Raw genomic sequence first — 17,557 nt, forward strand, 5'->3', positions numbered from 1 at the left:
TATTCTTTTGCAAATATCGAATGTTGTGAGATGGTCATTCTTCTATCTCAGTAACCATTTATTAGCTAGCTTTTGGGTTGGCAAAAAAGTAGCAATTGAAAAGGCTTGAATGGCTTTAACTTCAAATTGCATCTGAAGATTTCTTTCCAACCTGCAATGCTTCAGCGAACTTTCATCGCCGTGTTCAGGGAAGTTTTTGATCTTCAATAACACTAATTCTTTACCTTGCGACAAGATCAAACCATCAGTACAGATGCGTAGTTCATTCTGTTTTAAAGTAGTTTCCTGGAAAAGAAATTACCACTTCATCTTTCAAAAATTGCTCTGAATTAGAAGGAGCCCATATACACTCTGCAGTTTTCTGAAAAAGATTGGTGAATTTAATCAAAAGGTGCTTATCTAATGGACCTTAACCTCATTCCCTAAATTTGGAGTGATTAAGGCTCCCCACTACGAGTTGTTCGATCCCTGTTTTACCATCAAATTGTCAATGACCGATGATATTTAGTTTCATTGACCTAGAACAAATGACACAAAAAATAAAACTTTCATTTACCTTTCTTTTGTCACTCTTAACCACCTTCGATTTCCCAGACCCGAGTCTTGCTGTAATTTGTGGAGCTCTTGCAAATGATTATCAATTTACAACTTCAAACCAGCAACCAGGCTGCAAAAGAACCTTATGAGCTGAGTGCTGCTTCCATTTTCAAGTGCAATCATCCTTCTCAAGCTGTATGGTCTGAGATCCTAAAACTACAATGTCTTTAGATGCCAAAAGCAACATATATTTTTTACACTTATGAGCCGAGTGCTGCTTTCCAGACGACCAATTCCAAAATTTTTCACATCAGACAAAGTTTCTGTTTATTTTGTGATCTCCCACCGTAAATAAACATTTTTAAACTTTCCGTCAGACAAGGCCATCCATCAAACCTTAAATTATATACTTACTTTATAATTGTTCCATATTCTGTTCTTCAGTAGCTTTTTTATGTTATGTATAAACCAGAAAAGGAGCACTTCCATTTAAAAAAAAAGGGACAAAAAAAAAAAAATTCGAAACTCACCAAACCAACAAATCATGAAAATTACCACCGGCCGCGGTGGCTCCGTTGGTTAAGTCTTCCCCACCGTGGGGGACTCACTGACCCCTTCTAGGAGGGAGAGGGTTCGACTCTCCGTGGAGACGCTTGGCGTCTTACCTGTTCCACGGGGGTGGTGAGTCCTCCCGTGGGGTCCCAGGGTTTACCCCCGTCACCCCGGGCCTACCGAGGCTGTCCGTGTTGGTACGGTGCGTGGGTTCCCTGGATCATCCAAAAAAAAACAAATCATGAAAATTTTGAGGGTATTATTACTTGAGGTACTCTCCCCCTCCGTGAGTCAATAACTTGGTCAACCTTCTAGATTTGACGTGCTAGAAATCAAACCCAAAAAAAAGAAAAAAGAATTGATTTTCTTTTTTTTTTTTTACGAGAAAAAAGGATTGATTACGAGGCTGATTTAAGGAAGTTTGTGGGGGAAGTAGCAAAGTTTCTGAGTTTCCGAGGCAAGAAAGAGTCAATATTCCACAATTTGGACCTTTCATTATCAGACGAACTTTCCTCTCTTTTATCTTTTTTGCTGTTGCTTGCCTTCCTCATCTCTCTTAAAAAAAAATGAGCGAATGCATCTAGGTTTTACTCCATCAAGTAAATAAGTAAATTAGCTTTTGCGAGCTCTCTCATCCCGGTTCATTTCTTATGGAAACAATGAAGCTGAGCAAAATGTAATTAACGAGTTTGCAATATGCAAAGAACAAGTTTATGGTTTACAGGGATAAGTGTATAAAAAATTCTAAGAGCTATCACATAAGTGCAATTGAGTCTTACGTATATGTGTTTCCTTACAACTCTTTTCTTATTCTTTTCAATCATCTTGTGTTCTTTGTAACCCAAGTTTTCATCATACTCAAATATCTTGTCTGAAAAATAAGCAAGACTTTTTTTGTCATGTGACGATAGTATCTTTAACTAAGTTCTTTGATCTTATCCCTAATCATTCATTATCCTTTGCGAGATATATTTCCTCCGCTGGTTAAGTTGTGCTTGCTTCTTACATAAAGCACTAAGCACGGTTACGCTCCATATCATTTACCGTCGCGGAATTTCACCAAATATTACACATCATACCTTATTTGTAAGAAACAAAATTTGTAGTGTCTAGGTCTCTTCATCATTCTTAAAGAATAAAGAATTGAAAAGGTAATATGACTTAAGGAACATATGATTTTAGTTCATGTAGACAGATTATCCTAATCAGAAGAGAGTAATTTCAGATTTAACCATATTCTAATAAAATAAATATAACGTATTTTGATCTGGCAATATATTTTTTTTGTTTTTAAGTTGTACTGTATAGGGGGATCCTTAAACGAATTGAATCATATTGGTCTCGCTGGCTAATAAACTAAAAGAGAAAGTTTAGTCTATTGAACGTCTAGATACTAAAATGGTGACAAAAGCTTCTGCAAATTACGTAATTACAGCTGTCCACCATGCACTAATGTGATTGTTTTGGGTGGAACCAAAGCTGTGGATAATGTGCACGCATCTCCCAATGCATGTGGTCCACTTGCCATGTTGTTTTCATGATAATGATGTTAAACTTTCACTGCAATAGTTGGTTGATTTGGTCAACTTTTTGGTGGAAAACATAGAATTTTTTGCATTTTAGAACGTGCTTTTTAATGTCCATCGACAGGAAACACAAGTTGGTCCTTCATCGTCGCATTCAAAAAGACAAAAAAAGAATTGATCCAAACACTTTGAATATTAGTTTACTTTGAATATTAATTTACTCGATATGACAGACTGTGATTTCATTGGATTCTCTAAAATTCAATAAAAGAGTCTTTCTGCCGTAACAGTCAATGTCAATGTTATCTCTTCACTATAGAAGAAATAAATATAGATCGATTCAAGCTTAACAATCAAGCAAGACAATTCAAATGACAACGACGCACACAACAGGAGGAAGCGTCAAACTACTTACAGAATCAATGCATGGCCTTAGATTTTCCATGGTTTGCCAAGTTTTTGTGAACAACAATTTTATTTGGAAGTCGATAATTCTCCTAGTGTAGTTTATTGAATGGATATTTCTTACCTAGAAATATTCCATGCTGCGGAGAGATGGAAAAACATCATGAAAGCATGAAAAAAAATCATTTTTTTTAAGTCACTACGAAAAATCATTAAAACGAGAGAACTTTAAATCGCTAAATATTGGGGTTTACTATGCGTACAAAGTGTTTTCTAATGTTTGTCGTACGGAATCTATGTGTCAAACGATGAGCTGTTGTACTTAAGTCATTTATGTGGAGACAACAAACGTTGGTGAGTTGCATAGGATTTTATATGGTTGATCTCTACATTTCGTAAAGCATTGCTTGGGTTAAGCCAAAAAAAAAAAAAAAAAAAAAATGAAATTCTGAAGCGGAAAAAAAACCCGAAAGTTTTATGTCTCTTTTCACGAAAAAGTTTTACAAAGAACCCGTACAATAGCAAACCTCCATTAGATATTCAAGCATGTGTCCATCAATAGTGCATGAATGCACTGGCTAGACATTTATTTTGTGTTCATTACGAGTAAAAGCTTTGTAAAAAGTCTTTGTGCGTGTAAAATTCGTAATAAGATTTAGGGCTACATGCACCGGCTAGTACATCTAATTAGGGCTACACCCATTGATTTAGGAACAAGGTTCAAATGTGTAAAACGTTTTGTAATGACGTCGACCACTGACAAATTATGAGGTCATCCATGTCTTCAGCATATAATATTCCCACTAGATTAAGATGAAACTTGTTGAATTGGGTTATACGAAGTTTCCAAGAACGAGACCCCATTGTACCACGAATGTGACAGGTGATGGCGATTCTACATCAAGTGAACTTGATGGATAAAGAACACCAGAAAATTCTCCTGATTGCGTTCATGAATAAAATTTATTGTAAAGTTAAAAAGATCTTGAGTTAAATAAAAGTCAAATTCAACGTAACAGGGAAAGGTAAAAGCCAAATATACTATTTCCAATTCCACGGCGGATGGATAGAGCCACTTATGACATTAATTACCGCTGGGGAGTTAATTTCGCACATATGACCTCTTTTTTTTTTTACTCGGTACATTAGTTCAGTTAAGATTTTAGAAATAGCATTAGGGTAATGATCTATTTTTACTTTTTAAATTTTAAAGAGCTACATATTTCTTTATTAAAATTTTTAAAATTTTCTATTTTAGTCTATTTGGTGAAAAGCTTTGACAAAAGGCTTGGAAAATTTCTTTCGTGGTTCTATGGAGGTTGCGTATAATTTTTTTAGGAAACTTAATCTTTGAATTTTCTTCGTTGCACTTGGGGGTGTTTATCTTAACGATTAAAATGTGAGGATAAACCTGATAATCTCAATAATTTGGGAAAGATAAATAAAATTATGAGAATCTAATTTCATTTTTTGCATGCAAACATGGAGATAAGTTGAGGCAAATACTTAAATACGCCATGTCATAAATAAAAAGAAAAACCTACTTCATCTATATCCTAACAAAGTAACCCCAATATTTATTGAGGACATTCGTCCTCTCAGAGTGCGCAGAAGAATTGGATCGTTGATGTGTTCCTGGCACACTTGATGTTCAACGAGCAGGTGAACGATATCTTGACGAAAGTTCACAGAAGTTATGTGCATAGAATCTGCTTCGCTGGTCAAGAAAAGTAGAGTCTGAAATTCGCTTAGTATTACTCATCAATTCTTTGCTGGGAACGTAAGGTCAGTAGCGCACAATTTCCGCCGGAGGACCAAAGCTTGATATGGTGAGAATTCAACGACTGTTCCAAGTTGGTCATAATAAACTGAATACTATGCAAATAATCAATGAATCAGGAGCCGGAAGTGAGGACTAGCCACGGCGAAGGGTCGTTAGAAGGTGCTGTGTTTCATGTACATGTTGAATTGACGGCGATAGAATATCGTGTTGAGCTAGCTCGAGACAAACTAGGCCATAATGCTTGATAGGCGAAACAAATTTGGCCGACCAAGTACGTAGAGGATGACAACACATTGAGAATGAAAGGGACGTCTAGTGTTCTTGGATTCATAGGAATTTATGTTAGATTAAGGAAATTAGGATTGCTATGCTACATCACTTCATGTGTCACTAATATTTTGTTTCAATTGTGTTGAAAGGTCGTGCCATATATATCAAGACAAAAGTTGAACATTTTATCTTAAAAAATAACCCAAAAGAAACACATTAACATTTAGGTGCCAAAGAAAAAAATGTCCATTATAGCGACGCACAAATAATCATAAAGGATATAGAAATGAGGATGATTTATTTTTAATTATCGGTAAACTATAATTTGTTGAGACGATTTTCTGCCCAATATTTTTTAATCCTCGTACTATTTATCTAGTACATTAAAGTCAGTGAGCTGTCAATATTTCCTTGGTTTTCTATCCAGAAAAAAAAAATAATCAAAGGAAATAGAGTTTTTCTTTTGGCCGAGCAACGAAAGGCACAGTCTATTTTAATGTCATAGACCCTAGATTCATTTCTTCCTCTAGAGAAATTATAATTTAAAACAAGAAAAATGTATACTTGAATTACGCGAACACAAATGAATCTAACTCTCTTTTTTCTTTTCGTGACTATGCACGTTTGAAAACACACTTATCGATGTGTCTAATATTGAACACTTTGATACCTTGGCTAACAATTTGCCAAATTAGATCTCAAAGGGATGTGAGTCATGATTTTGTCATGACACGAGTGCATATAATTAGACAATTACGCATAAAAACAAAATGAATGATTATGTATGAAATAGATGAGTATGAGATAAAGATTGCAAAGATGATTTAGCAAGTCTAAAGTAGGAAGAGAGAAAAGAAGCAACTAATCATTTACAAAATGAGCTTGTATTATCATTCAAGAGAAAGAATGAAAGGGCAATTCAAACAATTTAAAAATGAGACAAAAATGTGTTTTGATTTAGATATTATATACAAGAGTTAAAACGGGCTAAGATCTTTTTCATCAACTTGGAAACTTGCAAGGCGTGCACAAAACCATAAATGGTATAGAAGCAATGGACGCGCGGCCATGCTACTTCCATATAATCTTATAGGATTTTCCAAGCCTCCAAAAAGTTCGTGTATTGTAATTTTCACGTATATTAACTAATTGTCCAAAGGCCACGTGCTTGTAATGCATTGGTTCACCGACGCCACGACTTTTGATGGATTTTCACTTCTCAAGAACGTCCTTCAATTTTTCCTAGGAAAAATAGTTTGTTGTTTTCAGGAGGAAGAGATAGTCTTGTCCAACCACCCTAGCCTCGACGTGCGGGTAAAATAGAATCCAACAGACCGAATCTGGCGCTTTTGTCTTCGTAAACGCATGGTCGGTCAAAAGAGATTTAGGGTTTGTTTATATAAAAATTTCTTATTTTCCTTTCTTGCTTTATTTCTTTTCTTGAATTGTGTAAATGCATTCGAAAACCTAAGTTTTAGGATGAATCATAAATGTCCATTAGAGAAACAAGCATACATTTAAATTAATAAAGATACCCGGAAAGTAATCGCTCAAATATTTTTAAGTTCTTATTAAATATTTCTAACCTAATATTAACGATTTGAGTTCATTTTTAAATTGCTCAAATTTTTCTCCACCTATACTTTTCCGTAGACCAGCATGTGTGCTCTTATGCTGTTATCGTTACAATCAATCAGACAACAAAAATCTTATGTGAATTTCAGCTTTCTCCCTATTCTCTCCTTCGGTTTTTCAGAAAAATCGAAAACAAGACAGCTTACTAAACGTATTATCGGGCTAGAGGGAAATAACACAAAAAGTTTAACATTCTTTAGAAGCTAAATGTGCCATCAACTTTATTTTTTCTTCTAATCGTGAATTCTATTATTAGGGTTGAAACTGCATCGATGGAATTACATTTTCATAGTTGATGGCTGAAAAAACAAATCCCGCTTGCAAAGTTGGTTGTCTACCGACCAAAAAAAGAAGTTGGTAGTCTTTCTTGTGTACATTTATAAAACCCTATCTAGGCTTGAAAGTGACATTACAGTATTGTTAAATTCATATTAAATGTTTCCAATCTAATAATAACAATTTAAGCTTCTTCTTTTTTTTTAATTTGAGCGAATGTCTCCAACTTATTTTTTCCACACACCAATATATGTTGCTCTTTCCACGTTATCATTAAAATCAATCAGGCATTATGAGTTTTGAACAAATTTTTGCTTTCTCCCTATTCTCTTTTTCCTTTTTTAATGAAAATTTGACAACAAGACAGGCCACTAAGCGCAGTTCTAATCCACTTGAAAATAAAAGAAAAAGATGCAACTTTTTCAGTATCAAATACACCCTCAACTTTCCTTTTTGCTCTGATTTTGAATAAAATTACTTAGGGGATTTGCTAATATAACAGTTTTTGGACTACTATGAGAGTAACAGCATATTGTGAGTTACAAATTCTAGAATGAGTGGATCCAACAACAATTTCTAATTATTTATTGTCGCGACCTATATTTTCAGGGGCAATCCTAGAAGTCTAGGTTAATGGATTACTAAGTCCGAAGACTTGGCGCGGACCCTCCCAAGTCCTACCAATCGCGACTTGATAGAAATTAATTCATTTAAACATGCAATTTCAATTTGGAGCCGCCACTAACCAATTAGGGCTGGTTAGAAACCTAAGTAAAGTATGGGAGAATACTTTACTATTGCGAACCAGAGATTCAATAGGTCCGGGGACATGATTACGCTAGATTAATCTAACGCCCTTTCGGTACCTTTTATTTTAATTTCAAAAATATTTAGCAGGCAATGTTGATTAATTTAAACCTAAACTACTAACATGCAAATGGTGATCATGCGGGTGCACAATCAATAAAATAACATTCAATAAAAAATGTTAATAAAAATGCATGCCCTAAACATGATTTTCTAAATGACATGACACCTAATTTTTCTTTTTCTTTTTAAATGTTAATTATATGCAATCTTAATCTAAATTTGATATGCATGGATTTTACTTTAATGATATGTGAGATGCAATTCATATGGTATGACTTAAACTTATTACTATATGTATGCAATCTAATTTATATAATCCTAAATATGCATGTGTTTCATGACATGAGATGAATGACATAATAATTCTATATGCATGTTCTTTTTGTGATTTTTTTATTACACATATGCAACCTATATTAAACAATGATGACATGACATTGGATTAATTATGAACTAACCTGTTAATTAACCGGGTAAAAGACTTTTGTGTTTTCTTTTTTTATTTGAAATGACCTAGTAATTTTCATTAAAAAAGGTGACATAATGATGCAATGCTAATTTTTGGCATTTTTATTTTTATTATAAAAAAAATACTACATGATGAGAATGTTAAAACATTAACCTATAACCTTCTAATTAAAACGCAACATGTAATATGTGCATTATAAAATCTATATAACCTAAATAACATTTTTTGTTTTTGTTTTTTTAATATTTTTTAAAGGAAAATCATCCTAATTCTAAATGAATCTTACAAAATGCAAAAGCTTTAAATATGAAATGCATATGGACCTAAGTACTTAAATTCTAGATATGCATAATATGTGAGAAGCAAATAATGATGATGCACCAAAATATAATTCATCAATGTATATCAATGACATATATCTTAATGCAAGTCAATAATGCAAAGCAAACCATAAATTTGTCATAAAAGATTGAAATAATCAAAAATCTAACCCGACGTCTCGCGGCTTAATATTTTGATTATCATAACTAAATATGACAAATTTTCCAATTGGATAATAAATCAAAACAAATCAAGTTAGAATAAAAATAATAAGCAAATAATAATAAAAAAAAACTATGAAACCAAATACCTAAAAATTTACCTAGTCTAACTCACGGTGGGACTTGAAGAAATGGCGAGGAAGCGTAATGGCTGAACTGCGATGGTGGCTCGCCGTTCGGAACAAGGGCTGTCCGTCGGAGCTCGGCGAGGTTCGGAAGTCACCGACTGCGGCAAAACGAGAGGAGGCAACAAATGGTCCTGTTCGGGCGTGGAGCCGGCGTCGGTTGCTGCGGGAGGTGAGGATGCGAGCTGTGGTAGCGGCGGTGGTGCTGCGGATCGCGGAGATGCGGGGCCAACGACGGAGCTCGGGTGCGGCGTCGTTGAAGCGAGGCGGATGGAAGCGGCAGCGTCGGGTTGCGCGGCGTTGCGGCGAGACGTCTGGCGGGCCGGGTCGGCGAGGAGGGCTCGCGGGCTGGTGCGTCGGAGGCGTCGGTTCGGCGTCGGGCGCCGCGGCTGCTGGCGTTGCGGCGAGCAACGGGTGCGGTGAACTTTGGCTACGGGGACATCGAGGTGATGCGGGCGTCGGGCACCGGGCGAGGCGGAGTAGCGCGGGCTCTTGGGCGAAGTGGACGGCGGCGATCGTCGGGATCGCGATTTGCAGCAGCGGGAGTGTGGGGTCGTCGTGAGGGTGCTCGCGGCTGTGGAGTTCCGGGCAAATGCTGGTGGAGTTCCGGCGGCGGATGCTGGTGGAGTTGAGCGGCGTGTGCGGCGGAGGATCTTGGACCGGCGGCGATGTGGGGGCGCGGAGCGGCGGCAGCTTAGGTCTTGGCGGCGGGAAGAAATGGGCAGCGGGACAGAAACTTACGAGGAAGATGAACAGTAGTCCATCTTTTTGCCCATTTTTTTACTTTCTCTCACGACACTTTTTCTCACTGTCTCTCTCTCTCTGCCGATCCCTCGGATGTCCCTCTCACTCTCACTTTTGCTTTCCCTCACGTCACTTCTCTATGTATCTTCTCTTCTCTCCACCTTTTTCTTTTGACTTTTCTCCTCTTCTTCTTTAGTTTTTCCTTTCTCCCTTTTTCTTCGACGAACAATCAAGAGAACCCCCCCTCACTCCAAGGTGAAGAAGAACCCCTCTATTTATAAAGCGAAAATTCGAGTTTGTTTCGCCGGTAGAGATTTTTGCTCAACCTCTCGCCGGTGGAGATTTTCGCTCAACTTCTCCAACAAAGAAATGGCTCCAAAATCCGGCTGTTGAATTATTTTGAATTCAAAATTTCTTTTCAAAATTTCCCTCTAATCTTTTATTTTCTAAAAATTGAATCTAAATTAGGTGTCAACATGCTGCCCCTCTTTGAAGGGGAGCTCGTAGAGGTTTCCATCAAAGATAAATGACACCTAAATTTAGACCATGTAGAATGAATGCAAAATGAATATGAAATGCATATGCAAATGTTAATGACCTCTTTTTCAAATAAATTTAATTCTTTTGAAATGCAAGGTTATGCAATAATGCAATGATTCGGTCAAGAATGTAGATCTCAATGTGTCTATGCTCAATGAAATGCAAATGCAAAATGAATGCAAAATAAATATGAAATGCATATGCAAATGTTAGTGACCTCTTTTTCAAATAAATTTAATTCTTTTTGAAATGCAAGATCATGCAATAATGCAATGTAAATGCAATGATTTTATTGAGAGCATATATTTCTATGTCTCCATGCTTAATGAAATGCAAAATGCAAAGAAGAACACGTACTGTCATACTTATCGGAGATTCAGAAAAGTATTAGTAGGTGTGAAATGATTCCTATGAGACCTGACAAACATCTGGAAATCTCTTCAGATAATTGAAAGGCTCAAAGTCTTCAGGGGATTTGTAACTCTCATCAAATCCCAAACACCTGGAAATCACATCAGATGTTTGAAAAGACAAATACTTGGAAGTCACATCAAGCATTTAAAGATTCAAATATCTGGAATTCATGCTGGACATTTGAAAACATTTACTAAACATCTGGAAATCACATCAGACGTTTTAGAAGGACAAACACTTGGTATCACATCAAGCGTTTAAGGGTTTAAATATCTGGGGTTTTTACTAAACATCTGGAAGTCACATCAGACGTTTGGAAAGACAAACACTTGGTAACACATCAAGCGTTTAAGGGTTCAAATATCTGGGGTTTTTACTAAACATCTAGAAGTCACATCAGACGTTTGGAAAGACAAACACTTGGTATCACATCAAGCGTTTAAGGGTTCAAATATCTGGGGTTCACACTAGACATTTGAAAATATTTTACAAATTGGTACTTGGAATTCTCATCAAGCACCAAGATGACTGAACAAACTCAGGGTTTCAAAGACAATTTTTTTGGTCTTTGAGGAAAAATTCAATGATGGCTTTATCAAGCTTCTACTGGAAAAATTATCACAAGGATAATTTTCAGTTATAGTGTGAATCTCTTGAACATGCTAAATGAGATGCTTTTGGTGTGAAAGGCTTTTTTACTCGCTCTCATTTAGGAGGGGTTATTTGTCCCGACCATTGATGCAGGAATATATCACTCAATCTTATCATCATCTTGTCGACAAGAGTTCGAATTTTCTTGCAATCGATACGACCTTACCAATTTGAGAGGTCTTTGACAAGGATTGTAATGTGGGTTTGGTCAATGGCTTAGCAAAAGAGACTCTTTGAGTCAAGGCTATTGAAAGAACAATTCTGTAATCATCTCCGGGTTTACAAGTCAAGAACCCTGCAAAATGAGAAAGAAATAATCTTGCTCGCACTTCTTCGAGCAATGTTTAAAACATATGAATTCCTATGTTAATTCAAGTGCCATAATCTGAAGAGACTTTGTAAGGGACGTAACATAGGCTTGGTTCTTGGGTTTGAGAAACGAAAGGATCGTTAGGCTCAAAGATGTGTGTAATGGGTAAGAGTTGGTGATCATCTTGACATTACCACCAGTTTTCTTTGCCATGGATTGTCTTCTTGACAAATTTCTTTATTGGCTCAAGAGTTTATTACCGATGCCAATGATTATTCAACTGGAGATCTTTTCTCAAAATCATTTTTTTTTATGATACACATCGATCAGGCACATCACTTTTTATATGCCCCCAATTCATCAGTCATTTCTCTTTTCTTTTCATGGGCATTGGCCTTGCTTTTACCAGGCACACTGCTTTTCCATGCCCCCTTAGTTCTATTTTGTTTTCAGTTCTTGCGCACAATGCGTGTGTCGAGTATACTTTAAATGACACTCAAACCTTCAAAGGTCTTCATCTATCTCTTGCCTTGCCCCAGTGTGAGGGATGATCACCAACTGGGTTTAAAGAAATGAAATTGTAGGCTCAAGTGGGCTATGCAAAGGATATAAGTGTGTAGGATAGTGAAAGAAACGCTCTTCGTCATCCTAAGGCACTTAAATTACCACATGAATTTAATGTAATAGCATGACTTGAAGATTGATGCAAGTGAGAGCAAGAAAATTTCTATCCATTTCACTCTCCTTTAATGTCAACTTACCTCCATTTGCCCCGATGTGGGGTGGTTCTTGACAGGGGTAGTATGAAAGAAGTTCTTCAAATGTTTAGGCTTAAAGAAGGATTAAACAAGGGTTCATTGTAGAGAAATGAACTGCCCCTCATCATTTTAGTTGTCGTACTTCATGCAAGAAAACTCTTCATCTTGAAACACAAAATGTTTCTATACTCACCTCACAATGTATAGACAATGGACTGTGTATGGGATTAGGCTTGCCTTTCACGCCTCATCTAGCATCATTTAGCATGTTCAAGTAACTCAACATCCTTCACTTGAATTATCCATTTTGATAAATTTCAAGTGGAATTGGTGAATTGCACATCATGTGAAAACATTATGAAATGATAAAAATGTCATGCTCTATTCTTGCACATCAAATGATAAAGTCAAAGATGTTAAGTGTCTGTGTCTTGCCCCTCTTTGCAAGAGAGCTCGTAGAGGTTCCTTACAAAGATAAAAGACACCGTTGCTAATATCCATCCTTTGCCCCTGCAAAAATAGAACATGCAACATTATACACTAGAGATTTGACCAACTTTGAGTGAGGAAAAGGTTTTTTTACAAGCCCTTTTATTCATGGATAGTATTTCTCATCAGAATTTACAGGATTTGTGAATTCACGCCCATCTATTTCTGCCAAGATTAAAGCACCTCCAGGAAGTACTTTCTTCACGATGTATGGCCCACTTGTAATTTGGAGTGAACTTGCCACGAGGATCAAGGATAATTGGTAGCATCTTGCGTAGCACCAAATCATGGACCTTGAAACGCCTTGGCGAACCTTCGATTAAAGGACTTGGCCACCCGCTTGATATAACATTGACCATGACATATGGCCTTCAATCGCTTTTCATCAATCAAATTGAGTTGGTCATACCTCTGTTGTGCCCATTCAGCTTCCGTCAGCTTAGACTGAGACAAAACTCTTAGAGAAGGGATTTCTACTTCAACTGGCAGGACTGCTTCCATGCCATACACCAGAGAAAAAGGAGTTGCCCCAGTAGAGGTACGAACTGAAGTCCTATACGCCATCGGGCGTAAGGAAGTCTCTCATGCCGATCACGATAGTTATCAGCTGTCTTTGACAGAATTTTCTTGATATTCTTATTCGCCGCTTCAACCGCACCATTCATCGAGGGCGATAGGGCGATGAATTCAAATGATGAATTTTGAATTCTTTGAACAAATCATCGACAAGTTTGTTGTTCAAGTTTGTCCCGTTATACGTGATAATGGCTTCGGGCACACCATAACGGGCAATAATATCCCGTCGCACAAACTTCACGACATTCTTTGCGGTGACAACTGCATAGGATGCTGCCTCTATCCATTTTGTGAAATAATCGATAGCGACAAGGATGAAACGATGACCATTCGAGGCTTTCGGATTAATTGGGCCAATTACATCGATGCCCCACATCGAAAAAGGCCATGATTCGGCAGTTGATGCAGCTCATTTGGAGGAACATTTATCTTGTCTCCATAAATCGACAACGGTGACAACTACGGACATGTTGAATGCAATCAGTTTCCAAGGTCAGCCAGAAATAGCCTAGTCTCATAATCTTCTTTGCTAACATGTGGCCACTCATGTGAGGACCACACACTCCTTCATGTATTTCTTCCATCAACTGAGTGGCTTCCTTAGCATTGACACATCTAAGTAGGACAGAATCGAAGGATCGTTTGTACAATGTATCCCCACTAATAAAGAATTTGGAGGCGAGTTTCATGAGATGCTTTCGGTCGGCTGGATTGCTACCTTCTGGGAACTCTCGTTTTTGAATATAGGTCATGATGTCATGGTACCACGGTTTTCCATCCGGTTCCTCTATCACTACCATGCAATAAGCTGGCTTCGACAAAACCTCTATTTTTAAAGGCTCAACCTCTAACCCATCAGTGACTTGCAGCATAGAAGACAGCGTAGCAAGCGCGTCTGCAAATTGGTTGTGAGACCTTGGCAAGTACTCGAACGAAACTTCCTCGAACTTTTCCACTAGATCTTCTAAATACTTGTGGTATGGGAGCAACTTAGCCTCCTTGGTCTTCCATTCACCTACGTCTGCATTATGATTAGTGTGGAGTCTCCGAACACTTTTAACTTGGCCACACCTATCCCAATTGCAGCCTGGAGCCCGAGGATGCAAGCTTCATACTCAGCCACATTGTTAGTGCATGGGAATATCAATTTTGCAGCTACCGGATGGTGTTGTCCATCTGGGGATATCAGAACTGCCCCAGTACCAGAACCAGACAAGTTTACAGCTCCATCAAAGAACATCTTCCACAAGTCTTCATTTACATTCAAGACACGGTCATCGAGGAAACTATCATCGTCATTAGGGATTCCTAAACTCTCGGCCAATAGATCAGCGATCACTCGTCCCTTAACCGACTTTTGTGGCATGAATTGCACATCAAATTCAGAAATTAAAATTTGCCATTTGGCTAACTTACCCACCAAAGCTGGTCGATCAAGTAAGTACTTGATGGGGTCATTCTCAGTCACGAGGAAAGTCTGGTAGTGCAATGTGTATTGTCGCAATCTGTGCAATACCCACACCAAAGCCGCACAAGTCTTTTCAACATCAGGATACTTCAGCTCTGATTCAGTGAACTTCTTGCTCAAGTAATAAATAGCTCGTTCTTTTACGTCAACGGGACTTTCTTGAGCCAACATTGCACCTAGTGATTCACTTTGTGAATGGTGAGGTAGAGAATTAAAGGATGCCACAGTGATGGCGGAACAAGCATTGGTGGATTCATCAAGTAAAACTTCAACTTGTCGAATGCTTCTAGACATTCATCATCCCAATTGACTCGTGCATTCTTCTTTAGGAGCTTGAAGAACGGCTTGGCGGTTTTGAAAGTTGGGAAATGAATCGAGCAATGTAATTCAACCTCCCAAAAGGCTCAGGACTTCTTTTTTGTTGACGGCGGTCGCAATTCACAAATAGCCTTAGCTTTAGCTGGGTCAATTTCAATCCCTTTACTACTCACAATGAATCCGAGTAATTTACCGGATGTTGCTCCGAATACACACTTAGCGGGATTTAGTCGAAGCTTGAACTCACGGAGCCGATCAAATAGCTTCTTCAAGGTCTTGACGTGGCTTTCCCCAGGTCGAGTCTTTGCAATCATGTCATCAACATAGACCTCAATTTCTTGATGCATCATGTCGTGAAATAGTGCTATCATGGCTCGCTGGTAAGTTGCCCCGGCATTTTTTAGTCCAAAGGGCATAACCTTATAATGAAAGGTTCCCCATGGGGTGATAAAAGCAGTCTTTTCCTTGTCTTCCTCTTTCATCCTTATCGATTGTATCCGGAAAAACCATCCATAAATGAGAATAGTTCAAAACCAGCGGTACTATCCACAAGGACGTCTATATGTGGTAACGGAAAATCATCTTTCGGACTGGCCTTGTTCGGATCCCGTGTCGACACAAACTCGAACCCTACCGTCCTTCTTCATTACTGGAACAATATTGGCTACCCATTCGGGTGCTTGTGAGACTTCAATGAATCCCACCTTCAACAGCTTCATCACTTCCTCCTCTATCTTCTTTGAAAGCTCAGGTTTAGTTCTCCGCAATCTTTGCTTCTTAGGTGGCACATTCGGGTTAGCAGGTAGGCAATGCTCCACAATTGACGGGTCTAAGCCAGGCATATCAGCATAGGTCCATGCAAATATATCCTGATAATCCTTCAGTAGCTGAGTTAGGTGCTCAGCCTCATCCTTGGGGAGACTTGCCCCAATTTTCACCTCTCTGGCTTCTTCAGTGTCACCTAAATTAATAGTGACGGTTTGCTCGGATGTGAGAGCCTTGGCTTTTTCGTGCTGCTCCCAGTTACGTTGCACCTCAATGGAATCTCTGATCGAGTCTTCGGGATCATTATTATTGGCACATGTCGCATTGGATTGGATCATTTCCATGCCTTTGCATGCTATACGATCATCCACAAACGGAATGTAGATGAATCGAAAAACAAAAAAGGGTCACCTAGATTTTTGAAATTCTTTTTTACGAAATTCTTTGGCGAAAACCCCTTTTATTTTAAAATTTTTGACACGAGGAAGCATGATGAAGCCCGTGCCTCGAAATTCTCCTTGGATTTTTCTTTTATTTTATCGGCTGGATATCATCACCGGGCCGGTTTGGTGTACTTCAACATGCCCTCAAAACATGAAAATTTTATTGGATGAAAAAGCAAATTACATTATTGAAATGATAAAAAACCTAGGAATGAAAATGCAAATACGGAAAGCAATAAAGACTCCTGCATAGAGGAGTATGCAAATAATTAAAATTCTCCTACTCTCGAACTTCGTCGATGGCAAACACGAAATTCTCTTTGAATAATTCGGCCATTCCCTTGAGTGCATCATCAGAGCTCTCAATCTTTGGAGGTGCGGGATCATCTATGCCACCCCATCCATCCGGGATGATATCCCGTGGGTCGAAGTAGGAGCTGGGAGGAGCTGAATACTTTACATAATAATCGAATTTGCCACTTGGTTGCCCAGGGGTGTCCATCACTTCTTTATCTCTCAAATCGGCCACGGGGAGTATGTTGTGGTAACACCACTTCAACTTGCGGAGCTTGTGGGGCAATGTTTGCTTGGAGAGAGTCGATTTGCTTAGAGAGCTGCTCAAGAACATTCAGGACTTGCTTCATCTCGATTCAAGAGCAACACGAGCTTGTTCAGCAGCACGTGTTTGTTCGTGTTGCCAGCCATTGTTGTCCTAGAACGAGTACGGATTGGTGATCTTGGATTAGCCGTGTTGTCACTGTCAATGTAAAAATAATACAGTAAGTATCATAACAAATGAGATTGGTCCATGACAACGGTCAATCGCTTATTTTATTAAGTGAAATCAAATTCCAAAGACATCAACTTAAAATGCTAACATAACTCCCTAGGAAATTAAATTCCTAAAACATCAATCTAAGAAATTGAAATAACATCATAAAGCTCGAATTAAACTCTTAAATCTAGCGACTCTTTTCTATATACAATTGGGAGATCACGGTCTTTCGAAGCTTCTTGTTACGTCGAACCAACTCGAAATACGAGCTTCTTTCCTTTCCACCGTTTCTTCAAGATTTTCAATTTGTGCTTTA

At 38.1% G+C, this 17,557-nt stretch overlaps 1 protein-coding gene across 1 annotated transcript; it reads right to left on the reverse strand.

Moving 5' to 3' along the window:
- Positions 1-13,897: 13,897 nt before the first annotated feature.
- LOC120292911 lies at positions 13,898-15,740 on the reverse strand. The gene is made up of 4 exons (XM_039311466.1): positions 15,452-15,740; positions 14,889-15,116; positions 14,676-14,780; positions 13,898-14,559 (listed from the first exon to the last, which is right to left on the reverse strand). The coding sequence occupies exons 1-4, from the start codon at positions 15,738-15,740 to the stop codon at positions 13,898-13,900; spliced, it is 1,284 nt and encodes a 427-aa protein (XP_039167400.1).
- Positions 15,741-17,557: the final 1,817 nt, after the last annotated feature.

This window comes from Eucalyptus grandis, chromosome 4, assembly GCF_016545825.1.
Source record: "Eucalyptus grandis isolate ANBG69807.140 chromosome 4, ASM1654582v1, whole genome shotgun sequence".
Lineage (NCBI taxonomy): Eukaryota > Viridiplantae > Streptophyta > Magnoliopsida > Myrtales > Myrtaceae > Eucalyptus > Eucalyptus grandis.